We start from the raw sequence: 18,440 nt of genomic DNA, 5'->3' as shown, positions 1-18,440 counted from the left end.
AACATTCACTTCAGAATTTATTACCTTAGAAAAAACATTAAAGAAAGAGGATTTCTAAACGTGAACATGGAAGTGGTAGATGAGGATTTTATTTAATATCACACAGTTTTTATAGTTTGGGTAAATTCATTTCTTTCTTGGTGAGTCCTGAGTACCTCCTCATTGCTGTTCACACCTGGAATCATCAATTAGATTGAAATAGTTCCCTGACTTGCAAAGTTTACTGCTTCATCCCAAAGGAAAGCTGCATGTTGAGATAAAAATCAGCTCTGTCTGTTGCAGTCAAATACAGGCTCTGTATTTTCTATTCTACACTGTGCTAAATAGCCATATGCACAATTTAAAGTAACTTAAGGATTCAATGTGTAAGAAGTGTTTGCTTGCATAGATCAAATATGAAATATATTTGCTCCCCTTTACCATAAGGTGAAATTATTAGCATATGTAAAGATTGCTTTACAGTACATGTTTCATAAATAATTAGAATTTTGCATATATATTTAAAATATGAAATGTATTTTTTGTCAAATTAGCTATTCTACAGCATAGCCTACATCTTCATCCAAGATCACCTTCAGCTTTGTTGTCATTAAGTATATTTTACTGACTTAAATCAAAGCCAAGAGCTTTGTGAACAGTGGCAGTGAAGAACATACTAGCACAGCTCCTTAGCATAGCATCCTAACTGTGACTTTTCTTAACCATAGCGGAATTAAATGCTTAGCTGAGAAAGTAAGTATAAAACAAGCATACAGGAGTAGTGCCCACAGCAAACTTGTCATCTTCCAGCCATGTACACTACTGTGATTTTCAGAGTTAGAAACATCATTGCATTTAATAGCGACTGATATATTCTCCTTCCATGAATCTGTTGGAGAACTCCCAGTCTTTGCTGTTGACTGCTAATTCATCATGACCTTAAATAATCAGTTTTCAAAACTGGGGTCTGAAGCATTTGAGATTTAAAAAGTACACCTCTAAATACAATCCTAGCCTTTCTTCAGGTCTGTTGGTGAATGAGGAGCCCTGAGAGTCTTAAAGCATGCAAACTGTGGATTTTTTATTAAATTTAATATAATCCAATGTAATGATAATTATTGTAGCATTTTCTGAATAAGATGGATGGGATAGGTTCTCAAATGCCAGCTATTACTGACATTTAATCTGGTATAGGTCATAAAATACCAAGGTGGAAGAACAGTTTCAATATATTTTCACATTAATAATAAATTTTAAATAAATTAATATTGTAAAAATGCTGTCTTTTTCATTCTCTGTAACTAAATAGAAAAAGTTGGTTGACAGAAAACACACATCTGAAGACAAAGCATTCTTATTTTAAAAAAGACATTGTGATAGATGAAGAAGATGCAGAAAACATGATTTCAAATCTCTGACAAACTGAATGGGTCCATTTTTTTTGCATTTCATAGTGCAGAACGGTCCATATAGCTATCATTTCTCAAACTGGGCTGAAAGAACTGTGTCTGAAATTCTGGGAAAGAAAAGCCACCGGGGAAGTGACATTCTGTTTGGGAAAGCATAGCCTTCTGTGTCTAGACAGTAATTTTTAGAAAGGGAGTTACTGCTAATGCTGTGCTGATTTGCTCCATAGCTGAGCTTAGCTCTAGGAGAAAACTTAAACCTACCAAGTTCCAGACAGCTTTCCCGTTAGCCAGTTTCATCAGGCTGCAACTTCTCCCCAGATTCAGAGATATAGATTTAAGTATATCTTATAGTAGTGTGTGCATGATTTAGATGTAAGAACACATTTTATAACTATATATTAGTTTGTGAAATAGACTTTTGCTTATATATACTGTATTTATTATGAAGAAGTTTTAGTACTATTTGTCTGTCATTAAAAGCCTACTTAAGTGATGATATAAACCCATGTTACATGACAGTTTGAGTGTCTTTAAAAAAAAAATTTCTCAGTGGATCAACACAGCAATTTGGCACAGCTGGTTTGTGATAAACTGAGACTAATCAATGTTTCTTCATTCTTATTCTAATTGATGAGTTTGGAGTAACACATGGAGAAGTACACAGCCTGAAAGGTTGCTACTTCCAGATTTCTGGATCTAATTTAAATCGAAATCCATGATGAATAGCAGTAACTTGACAATATTAATGTTGAGGGCCCTTAATGAATCCATAATTACATCTGCAATGTGTCTTTCAGTTAAAAATGACAGTTACTAAAACTTTGCATCTATTTATGAAAGAAGTGACATAAAAGGTAAAATTTGATTGTCTCAGAAAAAATCCTTTTGTTCAGAAGAAAGAGGAATACACTGAAAATGCACCACTGCTGCACAAAGTTACAGTAATCACATAGCTCTAATGAAAGGATATTGAATTGTATTTAGACAGAAAGCAGATTAAGCAAGTATAAATTTGATATAGTCTAAAGATGCAGTTTTTCAAGAGCATGTCTTTTAGCAAGGAAAGGAAAAAAATATTTGCAAGATTTTTCTCTTTTCCTCCATCTTGCACTGCTGTATTCAGTATGAACTCCACAGATGATGGCAATGGGTAGCTACTTTGGCAAGTGAACCATACTCCCTCTTTTTTTAACCTGTTCCCAAATTCACAGCTACTCACCATTTGCTGCTCAGACTGCTATCCCTGTTACTGCATTTACAAAGCCTTTGTCTGAACTGGTGATTTCCAGGAAAGAGAAAGGTATTTAATTACAAATACCACCCACCCCACCCCACCCCCCACCCCCTCCCTCCCCCACACCCCTGCTAGGGCAGCTGGTTGAGATTTTGCTGATTTTGCCTATATTCCATTGTACAATAAATAGTGACTGGAACTTGTGTTTTTTGCAGTGAGAATGAGTTGTCTAACTGGGTTTTACTTTTATCTGCAGCTCAGTGCTGTGCTACATGGCACTAAATCTACAGCTGTCTCTGAGAAGAAACCATTATTATTTTACTCTTAGGCACTCAATGATAGGATTCCAAAATAATAGGAACATTTGGAACATACATCCTCCCTTATGTTGCAGAAATCACAGAGGAGCTTTAATAGAATTTCACTTCTATGTAGCACAGAAAACATCCACCCAATGTTTCCTTCTAAAATCAGTTATGAAAACTAAGGCATGTTGCTGGAGAGCCTGCTTGTTTCTAACTCCCCTAAACACAGTGTAGATATGCAAGAGGAAATTCTCCTCAAGATGCCCTGGGGTAAAATTTGCCTTTGTCCTAAACCTGGCAATTGCTTTAAATATGGGTGTTTTATCAAGTAGTACTTTTGACTACCTTGAGTACCTGGATTACTCTTGAGTACCTAAGATTTGTTTGGTACAATGGGCAATGGCTCATTTATTACCAAATACCAGCTAAATCTGAGTGTGGCTGTTTTGCTTTAGAGGATAAAGAAAACTACTGAACCCAGAAATCAACCCTAAGAAAGGGGAAAATATTCCTGGGCCATGTAGGTATATATGGCCCAGGAACATACATCTGTATAAAGCATACTATTAATTAAACGTAATGTAAATTAAATCACATTCATTTTGGTTAAGTGCAGTAGAAATCAGATACAGGACTGCATGGCAGTCCCCTTCTGAGAATCCATAAAGTAGATCACCTGATACCATAAACTGTAATTTACAAGTGGAGAATCCTACAAATGTTTTCACACAGTCCTTTTGATTAGGTGTTTTGATCACATGCTCTGAAGAAGGTTCCCTATTCACCACAGTCCCCATAATTTTAGTTATCCTACAGTATATCTTTCTGTGTTTATAATTTGTTTTACAGTATCTGTGGCTTGAGCCACTCAATGCCAACAGTCTTCTCAATAGGTTTTAAACAGATTAAGTTGCATCCAATTAAAAAGCAAGCCTCAAACATGTTGACATTCATTTTCCCAAGATCAACAGAATGTCTTTAGTATCTTCCTTAGTGTAATTTCAGTGTAATTTTTGAAAATTAAATACTTCTTTTTCTACTCTTAGCTCCTTTTGAGGTACACCATCAACTATTTTACTTTTGATAAGTCTGGTCCACGGCAGTAACGTTTTCTAAGAGAGTAGCCTTCTTTCTATAGGAGGCTATATTATTATTTCTATTTATATTATATTTATAATAATAGTGCATTGCTGTTGACTCTGCCCTGTGAATTGCCAAGCTCCGTCATTCTTCCCTTCAAAATCCACCCCACCAATTCTCACCTTCTTCAGATTAAGTTAGTGGACCTGTAATTCAGAAGAACACCATTTCTAGTTCTTCAGCTTAAGCAGGTGCTACCCATTAAATATGTGTGTATCTGTAATCTTTATCCTTTTCCTACCAAGTAGTGCTGGAAAGATAAAAATGGTATTTTCCTTGGCACTGCCATTCAACTGCTATGTGACAGATGGCACAGGTTGGGTCACCTTGACAGCAGTGCTAACGTATTAGCTTAGCTAACTCTATAGGCTACCACATCTTCCCTCCTGCAGACTGGGGAGGGTGTGTAATTTGATTAAGTCTGTGATTAAAGTGTTTTGGTACCTAAGTCCATTTAGCTTCCACTCTTGTATTTGCTCTCAATCCACACCATACTACCAGGTGTATGATGGCTTATTTTTTGTACCCGTCCTGCCTTAAATTATGTTTTGCTCCTCATAAGGGGTTGAGGATAGCGTGCAGTAACATACTGCTCTTTCATAGGTCCACTGAAGCAGCACTTGAGGTTTAAAAGCCAGCCTGGAATTAAAGGAGCAATAGGAACCAGCAATAGGTTGGCTTGTGAGTTATGCAGGGAACAGTTTAGAGAATGAGGCCTGGCAGCTGAACAGGTGGGCTTCTGAACATGGTGACAAGTGTACTACTTCCCTATTACAGAGACTACTGATAGATGGAGGAGGGAAATAAAGAATAAAAAATAATAATATGAATGCAGTCAACTGTGAAGCACAGTTGTATGTGTCAGGGAAAAAATCAAAACCTACTTAATGATAACATAGTAATATTGTTCCATACATGGGTGGTGGGGTTTTTTGTCAAAGAGTTGCAGAATGGTGAAATTTTGCCCCAGATGTCTGATTATGGTATATACAGTATTTGGCATCTTAGATGCATCAGAAACTAAGAGCTTTCAGTCATCCAAATGCCTAAAGGTAGCTTTACAAGGAAAACATATTTGTTTCTTGACAAATTAAATAGGTGGATTAGGAATGAGATGACTGAAATCTTGGAAAAAAAAAGGAAGTGACAAGAGAGAAGTTGCTGGACAAAAGTAATGGTGATAAGGGAGGCATGCGACTAGACAGTAGCTATTCAGGTCTGAAAGAAAGTTGCTATTGAGGACAGATGCTTGTCAGAAGAGCAGCAGGACTTTTGGGGTTCTACTTACATGTTTTCAGTGCCTGATAGTGAAGGAAAGATGAATCTGTGACCACTAGTATGAGAATAGGGACTGGCAAGTTCACTTTTATCTTGTGATGGCATTCTTCTCCTCTGGAATTAGTTTCATTTGCTAGTATGACTTGATGGCTATTTGTAGTCAGTGGGTTTGTCAGTGAGGGTATTTAAAATGTTATATAGAGATTTCATTGGTCATATGTGGAGGGAATATTCCCTGTGTTTTCTTAGTTGAAACCAAACTCTTGTTGGAAATATTCCAACCGTAATTTCTTAAGACTAAGTTGTTAAATTGTGAAACAAGTTGTATTTCATGGACTGGAGAACATCAGCTAAACCCTGGGAAATCAGCAGAAGGAGGAGGATATACGTAGTAGCTGGTGAGAGGATGACTGTAAATCAGCAATGTAATAGAGGCGTGAAAATAGTCAATTTCACCCAGTAATGGCTGAATCGCCACGTGATGCAGGGAAGTTACAGTGCCATTGCACAGATACTGGTGAACTCTCTGGAACAGCGCACCAGTGCTGACCACGCTTGTTTGATTACATGACCTGAAATTGGAATAACTGCACAGAAGACCAGCATGAAGAGCCTGTCTTAGGAGATGAGAAAGACTGACTTTCTCTGGTTATCTCTAGCTGCTGTGTAGAGAGTAAAAGGATTTGATTGCTATCTAGAAATACATTTGGAGGGCAAGACAGGTGAAAGGAACTGTTTCAGCCACATAAGTGGACTGCAGAAATCAGTAGAAACCAGTTTAGCCTTGAAGATATCATCATTGGTTATTAGATTTAGATTTAGATTCCTAACTGTTGGAACAACAATGAAAACTTCTTGGAAGAAAATCTGGATAGAACATTGTGTCAAAACAACTAAGCACTTTTATGAGTTTAAGAAGGTTGAAAAAGACTGGTACAGAATGTCTGCAAAGCACCCAGACTTGTTGAAGAAGATAGCCCTTTTCGTTCTTGATTCACAATGGGCAGAACATCGGGTTTGTACAGTTTCACAGAGTTAGGGATATTCAGAATTTCTATGTGTGAAGAAGTGTTATAGCTTTCTGTCATATTTTAACCCCATACAGCAGCTAAGTACCATGCAGCTGCTTGCTCACCTCCCTCCTCAGAGAATGTGAGGGAATCAGCAAAAAGGTAAAACTTGTAGGTTAAGAACAGTTTAATAATTCAAATAAAAATATAATATAATAATACTTGTGATGAAAAGGGCGACAACAAAAAGACGGAGAGGAATCAAAACCAAGAAACCCAAGTGATGCACAGTACAATTGCTCACCACCCACTGATCAATGCTCAGCCTGACCCAAACAACTATCAGTCTCCTCTGGGTAACTCCTCCCCGTTTACATACTGGGCATGACGTGCTGTGGTATGGAATACCCCTTTGGTTAGTTTGTATCAGCTGTCCTGTCTCTGCTTCTTCCCGGCTTCCCATGCCCCTCCTCAGGGGCAGAACATGAGAGACTTAAAAGTCCTTGATCAGGATAAGTGCTACTTAGCAACAATTGAAACACTGGTGTCTTATGAGCATTGTTCTCAGATTAAAGCCAAAACACAGCACTTCACCAGCCACTAGGAAGAAAATTACCAATTTTCAATTAATTGAAAATTAACATTTCAATTTAGTGCCAAAATCTGTACTGTTTCATAGCTATCTCAATTAGCATCCTCATTGGCGGTCTCAGGAAAAAAAGGCTGTAACAAACTCAGCTCTCCCCCTGTCCCTGTCAGAGCTGGTTCCTCAAGGTCAGTACTAATGTACAGTGCTTGGGCTGTACAAAGACATAAATGCATGCGGTCAGTATTCCTGCTTGAAATTGCTCTGTGAATTGATAAAAGATTTCACCACCCTCTGCTCAAAATGGATAGGTAAATCCAGCACTGTTTGTGAGCAGAAAAATTAGTCTTGAGCTGATATAAATAATGCTACAGTGTGTCCTTGAGAACACCCAAGGCAAAAGAAGTGCAGTGTAATTGCAGGTCAGCTTCATAGGTACAAATGCAATTCCACATTTTAAAAATTCTGCACTAGTCTTTAAATAGAGAACTGCATTTCAAGATTACATGGTCAAGCATTTCATTTTCTTAATTTAATTTTCAGAACGCTTTGATCACACAGCATCAGTTAGGCAACTACTTTCTTGCTCAGTCTTTTTCCTTTACATTAAAAGATAAATATTGCTGGTCTCCAGAAAAGTAATGATTTTTAAAATGAAAATAATGTCATCTACATGTGGAATCACGCTACCTTCCTTAGCACAGATGATGTTAATATAAAGCAGATAGTTAGAAAGCAGAAATGAGGCCCCGTCCCTGAAAGCTGGAGAAGTATCCTAAATTAGATACTCTTACTTTATCTGTTATTGTCAAATATTTTATTTCTTATCTGATCTGAAAAGAGAATATACTTGTAAAAAGCAAATAATTCTTATCTCTGTCTTGTATTTTAGCCTGTTTTATGATACCACATAGAAATGTTAAATCTTGTATAAGAATGCTGTGCACTAAGCAATCAAGTAAAGACTCAGTCTGAAGTCAAGCTCCAGGCCTTTGTAGTTGCTATACATATGTATAGGTATTTATATGCACACATGCATGTGTGTGCACATTTGCCTGATCACAGCCAACCCATTTGGTTCTATGATTGCAAAATGAGCTTTGCTTGAATTATTGAATCTTGAGACACAAAGTTCCATTAAGTAACCTAAATCAAATCCCCAGGACAGAGTATAGACTAGAGTACACGTAATGTTTTAACAACTTACTTTAAATGTAATAAGTGTTGGCCTTGTTATTACTGATGAACTACCTACATATATATACGTATATGTGTATATACACCTGTATACACAGTATCACACAGTATCACAGTATGTTAGAGATTGGAAGGGACCTCGAAAGATCATCTAGTCCAATCCCCCTGCCGAACACCTAGATAATGTTACACAGGAATGTGTCCAGGCGGGTTTTGAATGTCTCCAGGGAAGGAGACTCCACAACCTGCCTGGGCAGCCTGTTCCAGTGTTCCGTCACCCTCACTGAGAAGAAGTTTCTTCTCAAGTTTAAGTGGAACCTCTTGTGTTCCACTTTGTACCCATTACCCCTTGTCCTATCATTGTTTGCCACTGAGTAGAGCCTGGCTCCATCCTCGTGACACTCCCCCTTTATATATTTATAGACACTAATAAGGTCACCCCTCAGTCTCCTCTTCTCCAAACTATAGAGACCCAGCTCCCTCAGTCTTTCCTCATAAGGGAGATGCTCCACTCCCTTAATCATCTTAGTTGCCCTGTGCTGGACTCTCTCCAGCAGGTCCCTGTCCTTCTTGAACTGAGGGGCCCAGAACTGGACACAATATTCCAGATGGGGTCTCACCAGGGCAGAGTAGAGGGGAAGGAGGACCTCTCTCTACCTACTAACCACCGCCCTTCTAATACACCCCAGGATGCCATTGGCCTTCTTAGCCACAAGGGCACAGTGTTGGCTCATGGTCATCCTGTCGTCCACTAGGACCCCCAGGTCCCTCTCCCCTACACTGCTCTCTAACAGGTCGTTTCCCAGCCTATACTGGAACCTGGGGTTGTTCCTGACCAGATGCAGGACTCTACACTTTCCCTTGTTATATTTCAACACAGTACTTAGTTTTTGTTCCAAGTTAAATATATGCTTTGCAGGCATAATTTTTACTTTGCACCTATTCTGTAGTATGCACATTTTGATTTATATGGACCTGAATATTAAGTATGTGTTTTCTAAAATGTTCTTAAAGTACAGCTGGTATACAGAATTACAATGAAGAACGAGATAGGAATTCAAAATTATTCTGATAAATAAAAAACACTGTCAGGAATGGAGTTACCCCTCAGGAATGTTATAGGTAATGTTTATTCTGCCTTATGGCCTAGTGATGGACTACATGACCTTTCAAATTCTCCTCAAGCCCTGTTTTATGATTCTGTGATCAATTAATTTTGGCATTTGACAGGTGCTGTAAATATACTATAGGTAATTCTACTACCTTTAATACTTTTAATGCTTTTTTTTTTAAATTCCCATATTTTGCATATGAAACACTTTAACTACTTTTAAAATGTAATCTTGTCTATCAGAAGATGGTCATAATAAAAGATATGGGTCTCATTTGGCTATTTAGCAAGCACGTCTTCTTTCCAGCCTAAAACAACCTGTAATGCTGAATTTCTGTGACAGATTACAAGGCTGTAAGTTGCTACTTTTTAACATAAGGGTAACTCAGGGTTTATTAGCTGTTGATCCAGTGTTATTCCCATTAGTGGCAATATCTTCCAGATAGCTAACTTCATCTGGAAAATGAAATCCTGATTCTCAAAGTCGTTTTAGTAACATTCATTCTGATAGTAACATTCAAATTAGATTACTCTTTGTTGCATGTTAAAGTCATGACAAAGTGGTTGTCATCTTTCAAGTGTAATTTAGTCTTGCAAATAAGTGATCTTGTTAAAATATTGTCAGGTTAATCAAAATTGATTTGTGTGTACTAAACCCAGTGACTGCTAATCAAGTATTGGGTTAGGAAGCTTTTGTAGCAATTTTAAGTCTTTGATAGTTTCCCATTATTCATGATGGAATGACTCATTGGATTTGCAGAAACATATTAAAACCTGAACATCCTTCCAAGGCAGGTTACAAACGCACCGCAGACTAAAGCATCATCTTTAGAAATGTATTTTCAAAACCTGACAGTTTGGATCACTGTATTTGTTATACCTTATATACAATGAATTGTTCTCCAGACCATGTAAGTCCCTTGTGGTCTTCCCAAACTTTGTACTTATAACTATCTTGCTGGTTTTATAGGCAATGGTTAAAGAGATATTTACAATTGTAATGTAGTCTCTGCATAAGAATACCATCCATTTAAAATGCAACTAGTATATGGCGCACCTGTAGTGTAAGCAAATGGATTTAGAACTTCTGTACGTGTCATTTGAAAGAAAATTCTGTGTAACTGTGAATTTGTTAGACAATATGCAGATTTTTTTCTGTAAATATATGATGATCTATATGGGCTATATGGGTTATTGGTGGATAAACCCTCTGACATGATGAAGAACAGAAATTTACTTTGTACAGAGCCACAAGGAGCTTTGCACTCTGCTCACACCCTTTAAAACTTACAATGTCTTATTTTCTTTCAACAGAAAGCTTTTCTTTACAGACTACGGGAATACTGCCAAGGTTGAGAGATGTGACATGGATGGAATGAACAGGACATGGATAGTAGACTCTAAAATTGAACAGCCAACTGCTCTTGCACTAGACCTCATCAATAAATATGTTTATTGGGTTGACATATATCTGGATAGTGTGGAAGTTGTTGACTATCAAGGGAGAAAGAGACATACGATAATAAAAGGCAGACAAGTAGGTATTTCTTTGACCATTAAAGTAATGCCATAAATATATGAACATATATAATGCTAACAGTTAACGGTGATTTCAGATTTTTTTCTCTTTTTAGTTCAAATGTGTTAGAAAAAAGATCTGTCTGCACGTTCTATTTGCCATTTAGCCCATTCTGCAACCTATGGACAAGCTTCAATTCAGTGTCTTATTAACTATACACCATGTAAGTTACACTCCCTATTGTAAAAGACTTCAGGAGGGAAAATATATATATATATATAGAAAGATACTAGAGGATAAATTATTAATGACAAGAACATGTCCTTGCCAGTTCAGGAAGGAGAGACTAACAAGCACAAGAATGTGAAAGAAACAGAATAGCCAGAGCTACTCACCTGTTCAAACTCATCTAGATTCCTTTAAATCATATTTTGTTGATGCCAATGATGCTTTTCCCCGTTGATCCAGATGTCTGGAGTCATAAAGACAAATGCAGAGACTGAGTCTTTGAGCTGGAGAATATCAAGCTGTTATTGTTGCTTCAGCTTTGGAGAGTGAGGTAAAATGGAGGGAAAGGAAGGGCTCCTTGGCAGTTGTGAAGATTATGTAAAAAGAGGGAAAATTAGCAAAGACCAAACTATTTCTTGTTGCTACTTGAACTGCCAGATCTTTTGTGGGTACCGTGTTTACATCTACTTCTGCTTGACATTAAACAGAGCGTATAAAAATGTGCAGACAGAATAAACACTTTACCTGTTCTGCTGTCATTCTTTGCTTCGCTTCCAGGTAATCACTGTTTAGTAAGAGACAACTGATTAGCATAACTGCCATTTTAAAATAGGCAGAAGATATGACAAAAAACAATCTAGGTCACCTGGCTAAAGAGCAAACACCTTCCTACTTTTTGCCAAATTACTGCCAGTCTTTAGCCACTTGTTCTGAAATAACAGGTCTTGTAAACAACTTCAGGTAACATTTTTTCATAGATACCTAAAAAAAGAAAGCCATTTTCAGAAGCAACTAACAAATGCTTTTACAGGCTTGTAACTAGGTTGTATTGGTGTCATAGGAGAGATGCTTGTTCTTTCTTTCTTAAACTTCGATGCAAAAGAGTTTATTATTTATGATGTTCTTCTCTAGCTAAGAAATGAGAACAACGCCTGTTTTTTCAATATGAATGAACGGTGTTAAAAGGTCTGGCCTCTCAGTTAGTCATTGTTACTGCAAAAGGAGAAGCATATTGGTTGTCTTTGCACTCAGATGAAAAATTGCTAATTTCACTAGGTTCTGTGTCTGCGTTTGTCAGGATTTAGAATGACTGCAACTCCAAGTTACTTCTCATTAGTCTAAGGGAACAGCAAACCAGAAAACTATTCTCAAGAAATCTTAGGGATTAAAGTCTATTTCGTTAAGTACAAGCATATCAAAGGACATCCTTTTCAAATAATACGGGCTTTTTAGTTTGATAGGCTTTCAAACAACTATTCTTTGTAGCAAGCAACATTTCTGTTCATGCATAAGATAGCTGGCAAGCTTCATGAAATATAAAAACAAACAAATGCATAAATTAAATACAAATAATTAAGTCATTATAAAATTCATTGTAGAAAGAGTCACATGTAGTTTTCATAGTGTAAATATAGAAAAGCTCTCTTGGGAGTTAAATAATAAAGATTTAAACTGAGTGCAAATGGAAAAGGGCAGAAAGGATTAATGCAACAATTTGGTATAGATACCGAATTGCAGATACATCAGACCATCATGTACATGATACCATGTACAGATACATCATTATTTTCAAGGCTGTTTTCCATCTTACTGTAATTGAATCGAATTTCTATTGGGTCTTAACCAAACACTTCAATTGATTTTTTTTTTTTTTTTTAATTATTATTTTTCTGGGAAAAGGCTGAATAAAATGGCAAGATTTGGCCAACTGGGGGGTAATTTCCAGAAAGGACTGAAATATTTGATGGAGAACAGGGGAGGGGTTGTTTGGTTGTTTGGTTGGTTTTGGTGACGCATGTCTGAATTTGTGATAAATGAGATAAGTAAATGCTTTGTAGTAAGCAATTTATTGATTAAACTAATCAGATATTCAGTCCATGAATATCTGAACATCTGCCAACAAATTTGTTCATCTTTCAAAACTGCCAATGAAATATTTTACAGTTCCTAAATCCATAAATCAAGCACAAGCACTAGACTATTGAACACCTCATGTTTGAGCTGTGATTGGCTGGCTAACTAACTGACATTAAGTAATTTCTAATGTACCCAGACACATCATGGCCTATTACAACTTTAGAATTCACTTTTTGAGAAACAAGCAGTACTGTGTGGACACAGGCAAATTCAGAGACACTGACACAAAAGGAACACAAGCATAGTTAAGGGAAGTTGTTTATTTATTCATTTATTTACTTAAGAAAATATCTGGTGGGTGTATATTGTCCTATTTTACTTGCTATGATTATAACATTATAAAAAATACATCAATTCATCCCATGAACACGTTAAAATATCTATATTCACTTTATTCATTAGTTAATGCTACTTAGTAAAAGTTAACAATCTTTATAATAATTGTTAAATTAATAGTATTTAAGACTAAAAGAAGCTGTACATAACATATGCAGAACATCTGAATTTAAATGAGAGGGAAACTGGGAAATTTAGAGGATAAATTAATTTGGATTGTTAAATATTTTGAATTTTCTGCCTTTCTTGTACAAAGCTTTTCTAATTATAAGCTTCAGACTACAAGAATGTGAACTAACAGCATAGCTTGTGTTTATTATTTACAAATATTTGTTGACATATTCAGAAATCCTTTTCTGAATTCACTGTAATGTTTAATGTTTTCAAATCATAGATAAACCTAAATCAGTCATCTAAAATAATGATTATTTTTTTTTTTCTTTTCCAGATTAGGCACCTCTGTGGTTTGGCAGTATTTGAAAACTATTTATATACAGTTGATTCAGATAACCTCAGCATTTTACGAATAAACAGATATAACGGTACCGATATTCAGTCTCTTGCCAGGCTTGACAATGCTAAAGAGATCCATGTGTACCAGAAAAGATCTCAAACAGCAGGTAAGATCAACATTCATTCTTAGAAAACATTAACACAGGTGGTAGGTGGATGTGTTAAAAAGGTTCTTCCAGAAAAATGTATCAGAAGATGCAGTGAAAATTTGTCACTGTGACAAAACTGTTGCTTCTTCATCTGCCCAGTTTGCTTTGTGCTTACTGCTAGTTTTCTTGCATGTCTAAGCTTGGCTCCCTGAGCATTCATCTTGGAGAATTGCCAGAGAGCTCTGGTCTGCAAGTTTTCTGGCTCCACACACCGCTTTCAGAATTTAACACCTTCAAAACTGTTAGATGTCCAATACTGTCCATACACTTGGGTCTCAGACCTCAGAGATTCCTGGTTTCTCTGAGCCTGCTTTTCAGACAGACTACAAACCTCGAGTGAGGCCCCGTCTTCAGGGCTGCCAAGAAAGCAGAGACATAGGCAGCTTTCCTGCCTAACTGCCAGCACAGCAACTGGTAAAATAGGAAATTGCTGATAAGTTTTCCTTGGATTGTCTAAATATCATCTTTGCTTTCTGTAGAAAAAAATTCTTCATTTTCTTCTAGAATGAAAAACTTCCTGTAATCTCAGCATTTTTGATAAAATAGCAATTTCTGAGGTCCATAGTCCTGTACATAGTCCTATGGCTCTAATCATGGCTCTGATGCAAACTCTCTACATTTGCAACAGTAGTGTGATTTGTGGGAACTTTGTGCAAAGATAACAAGATCCAAAACATTTACAGAGATATTTTATGCGATTCTTTTTTGTATGGCTGATAACAATAAATCATTGTCATGACTGCTTAGCCAGAAAATCTAATGCATCAATTCTGTTGTTATTAAACAGACTGACTGCTGTTAGAGCCATTTCTGAAGTGGGAACAAACTCTAAATTTACATAGAGTGAACAAAGTAAATTTCATTCTCTAGCTGAGGGCATTGATTTGCAGATGTCAGTGTGTCTGGAGGAGGCTGCAAAGACTCTTCCCTTGCTATAGGCCCCTGTCTTACATCCCTGAAGGAGTCAGAGAGGTTGAGCAGAGGACAGGCATGAGCACAATGTAATCTTTTATTACACCCTGTGATTACTTGGTTCCTCTTGCCCTTTGTTCACTCTGCTACTTCTTTTGTTTTGAACGGGCATGTTTGCTGCTTGTCAGGATTTGCTGTAAAGGCTGTCTCAGCTTAGCTGAGCTTCTGTACGCCTTGAACAATATCGATCTTAAACCACTTGATATTTTTTTTAAAAACAATTAAGAAGCTTGAGGTAAAGGAGAAAGAAGATACAAACATTTTTTTGAGCTAAAATACTGTTGGTACTGTTGGCCTATTGTAAGCCAGTTTGGTAAATATAACATAGCAAGGTAGATTTGTTTTTTTCATCTGATTTACCTTAAAGTGTTTAAAAAATGGATTTGATATATTAGTCTCACAATTTAGAACCTTTAATTTGAAAATATGAAATCAAGATAAAGGAATTATTTGGCTTCTTCTGCTGGATTTACATCCTAGCTGTACACATATGGAAAAACACTACAAGGTTTGTTCTGTTCTTTAGCTTTTGCCCAGGTATCTGCCCCAGAAAGTTGCTATGTAATGGAGTTGAATAAATAGCAAACTGCATTGGCATGGGATTCATTCTATTCTCAAAAAAAAACACCAACCAACCAATTAAATGAACCAAAGCAATATATAAATAAGGGGGAAAGTGTCAGCTACCCCAGGGGAGTGCTTACTGATAAATGCTGTGCAGAAACTTATTCAAAAAGGATGATCACACACAATGACAGGTATAGCCTGAGAGCCACAATACAGCCCTTTGGATCACTCGTCTGGTTTGGGTATCATCTTTAAAAAACATATAGCTGCAAGAAAGTTTATAGCTGCATTCTAAGGAAAGATTTATTGTGACACAAATTCCCTTCTTTTGCTGTCTAAACTTTCTACATGCTGATGCATATAATTATCTTGCTTTAAATGGATATGAATCGTGCTGTTTCTCACTCGCCATAGTCAGAAGCCATGCATGCGAAGTGGACCCATATGGAATGCCGGGAGGATGTTCACACATCTGTCTGCTCAGCAGCAACTACAAGGCACGAACTTGTCGCTGCAGGACTGGCTTCATCTTGGGGAGTGATGGCAGGTCATGCAAAAGTATGTTATTTAACTCAAATAGTCTGCCAGCCACGAATATTCCCGGGTATAGTTCTGGGTTTTATTTAACATGTTTATCAGTAACAGTAGAAATCACACAGGCTGCTTTTAAGTAAAATGTGTACCTGACACCTTGTTTATATATCCCTTCATTCCCTCAAAATTATTTGATTTGGCTTAGTTCATAGAAGTGACAAATTAAACCTGGAATGCTGTTTAAAGTATTCTAAAAATTATATGTTTTATGTTAGTCAGTTTTTCTTTATATGTATTATGCATTCTCGCAGCATATAGGTACTGAAAAGCTTATAAATAGTTTGTCACATCCAATATTTACCCATACAATCAACTTGTAACTCAGAGGCTGACCATTCATGTGAACAAGTCAAGCAAGGCTTTTCTAATAAGGCTTTGTGATAGCAAGTTTGAGTTGAGTAACTATAGTTATACCTAATGTTAAGTATACACAATCACCTACAGCCAAAAGGACAGTCCTGAAAGTCATGGGGAGGACCTACTTCTGTTTGGTTTCTTGATCAAATTGCATTGATCTAGTTCAGATGAAAGGCATGGAATTAGATAACTTTGATGGATAGATGGTAGATAGATAATTGATCTCAGTCAAACCTCATATGGTTTTCACTAACAATTCCAACAAAAAAAAACCAAACAATTAAAAAAGGAGTATATCTTTTGGAGATTTTTAATAGGTATATTGATAGTATTAAGCATCTCAGGATATTCCTAAGTACCTCTAAGGAAAAAAATTTACTAAGCTTCAATTATTCGTAATTAACCTACGTAACTAAACAGTAAAAATCTCCTGAGAAATAGGAAATATTGGTATCCATGTTTCGTATCTCAGTATGAAAGAACATGAAAGAACAGCATGTATTGATTTGTAATATTCTCTCCCATTTGAAAGCCATTTACTGTAATCTTTTGTCTTGTTTGTTTCTGAGAAACTTTAGGTGAAAAAAACAACAGTATTTTGTGTTTGCTGGAGTTTATGATCTTCTAAGATATAATGATTACTTCAGTCACTGTGTATATTACCTGGATAGATCTTAATGAATTGTAAAATTAAAAATCTACAAAGCTGTATATGTCCATTTCACGTAGATGCAAAGTTATTCTATAACCTAGAATTGTTTTTCTCTTGTACTTTTACAGAAAAAAATAATTAGATATAAGCAGCTCACTGAAGTAATCTACATTTTAATTAAGGTAATAGATTTTTTTTTAGTTTAGATATCTTCAGAATAAATCATAGAATCATAGAATAGCTAGGGTTGGAAAGGACCTTAAGATCATCAAGTTCCAACCCCCCTGCCATGGACAGGGACACCTCACACTAAACCATATCACCCAAGGCTCTGTCCAACCCGGCCTTGAAAACTGCCAGGAATGGAGCATTCACAACTTCCTTGGGCAACCCATTCCAGTGCCTCACCACCCTAGCAGTAAAGAACTTCCTCCTTATAAGCAATCTAAACTTCCCCTGCTTAAGTCTTAACCCATTACCCCTTGTCCTATCACTACAGTCTCTAATGAAGTGTCCCTCCCCAGCATCCATATAGGACCCCTTCAGATACTGGAAGGCTGCTGGGGAGGCATTCCAGTCCCCTGATCATCCTTGTGGCCCTTCTCTGGACTTGTTCCAACACTTCCATGTCCTTTTTATGTTGAGGACACCAGAACTGCACACAATACTCCACGTGAGGTCTCACGAGAGCAAAGTAGAGGGGCAGGATCACCTCCTTCGCCCCGCTGGTCACGCTCCTTTTGATGCAGCCCAGGATACGGTTGGCTTTCTGGGCTGCAAGAGCACACTGAAGCTGGCTCATGTCCATTTTCTCATCGACCAGCACCCCCACGTCCTTCTCCACAGGGCTGCTCTGAATCTCTTCTCTGCCCAACCTGTAGCTGTGCCTGGGATTGCTCTGACCCAGGTGTAGGACCTTGCACTTGGCATGGTTAAACTTCATGAGGTTGGCACCAGCCCACCTCACAAGTGTGTCAAGGTCCCTCTGGATGGCATTCCTTCCCTCCAGCGTATCAACCAAACCACACACCTTGGTGTCATCGGCAAACTTGCTGAGGGCGCGCTCAATCCCATTGTCCCTGTCAGCGACGAAGATGTTAAACAAGATGAGTCCCAACACCGATCCCTAAGGGACACCACTCATTAGTGGTCTCCAGCTGGACATTGAGCCATTGACCACAACTCTGCATATGGCCATCCAGCCAGTTCTTTATCCACCGAGTGGTCCATCCATCAAATTGATGTCTCTCCAATTTAAAGACAAAGATGTGTGGGACAGTGTCGGACACTCTGCACAAGTCCAGGTAGATGACATCAACTGCTCTACCCCTGTCCATCAGTTCTGTAGCCCCATTGTAGAAGGCTACCAAATTGGTCAGGCAGGATT

General features: G+C 37.4%; 1 protein-coding gene across 1 annotated transcript in view; it reads left to right on the top strand.

Annotated features, from left to right (window-relative positions):
• Positions 1–18,440, top strand: part of LOC134173667 (low-density lipoprotein receptor-related protein 1B-like) — a 499,799-nt gene that overhangs the window by 460,353 nt on the left and 21,006 nt on the right. The window contains exons 7-9 of the mRNA XM_062637935.1: positions 10,564–10,786; positions 13,698–13,869; positions 15,865–16,008. Coding sequence (XP_062493919.1) covers positions 10,564–10,786; positions 13,698–13,869; positions 15,865–16,008 — 539 coding nt within the window. The remainder of the gene's footprint in view (positions 1–10,563; positions 10,787–13,697; positions 13,870–15,864; positions 16,009–18,440) is intronic.

Source organism: Pezoporus occidentalis, unplaced genomic scaffold (assembly GCF_034315485.1).
Source record: "Pezoporus occidentalis ecotype Australia unplaced genomic scaffold, CSIRO_AGI_Poc_V1 ctg54, whole genome shotgun sequence".
Classification (NCBI taxonomy): Eukaryota; Metazoa; Chordata; class Aves; order Psittaciformes; family Psittacidae; genus Pezoporus; species Pezoporus occidentalis.
Note: the sequence above shows the minus strand (reverse complement) of the source record. Positions and strands in the feature narration are given on the sequence as shown.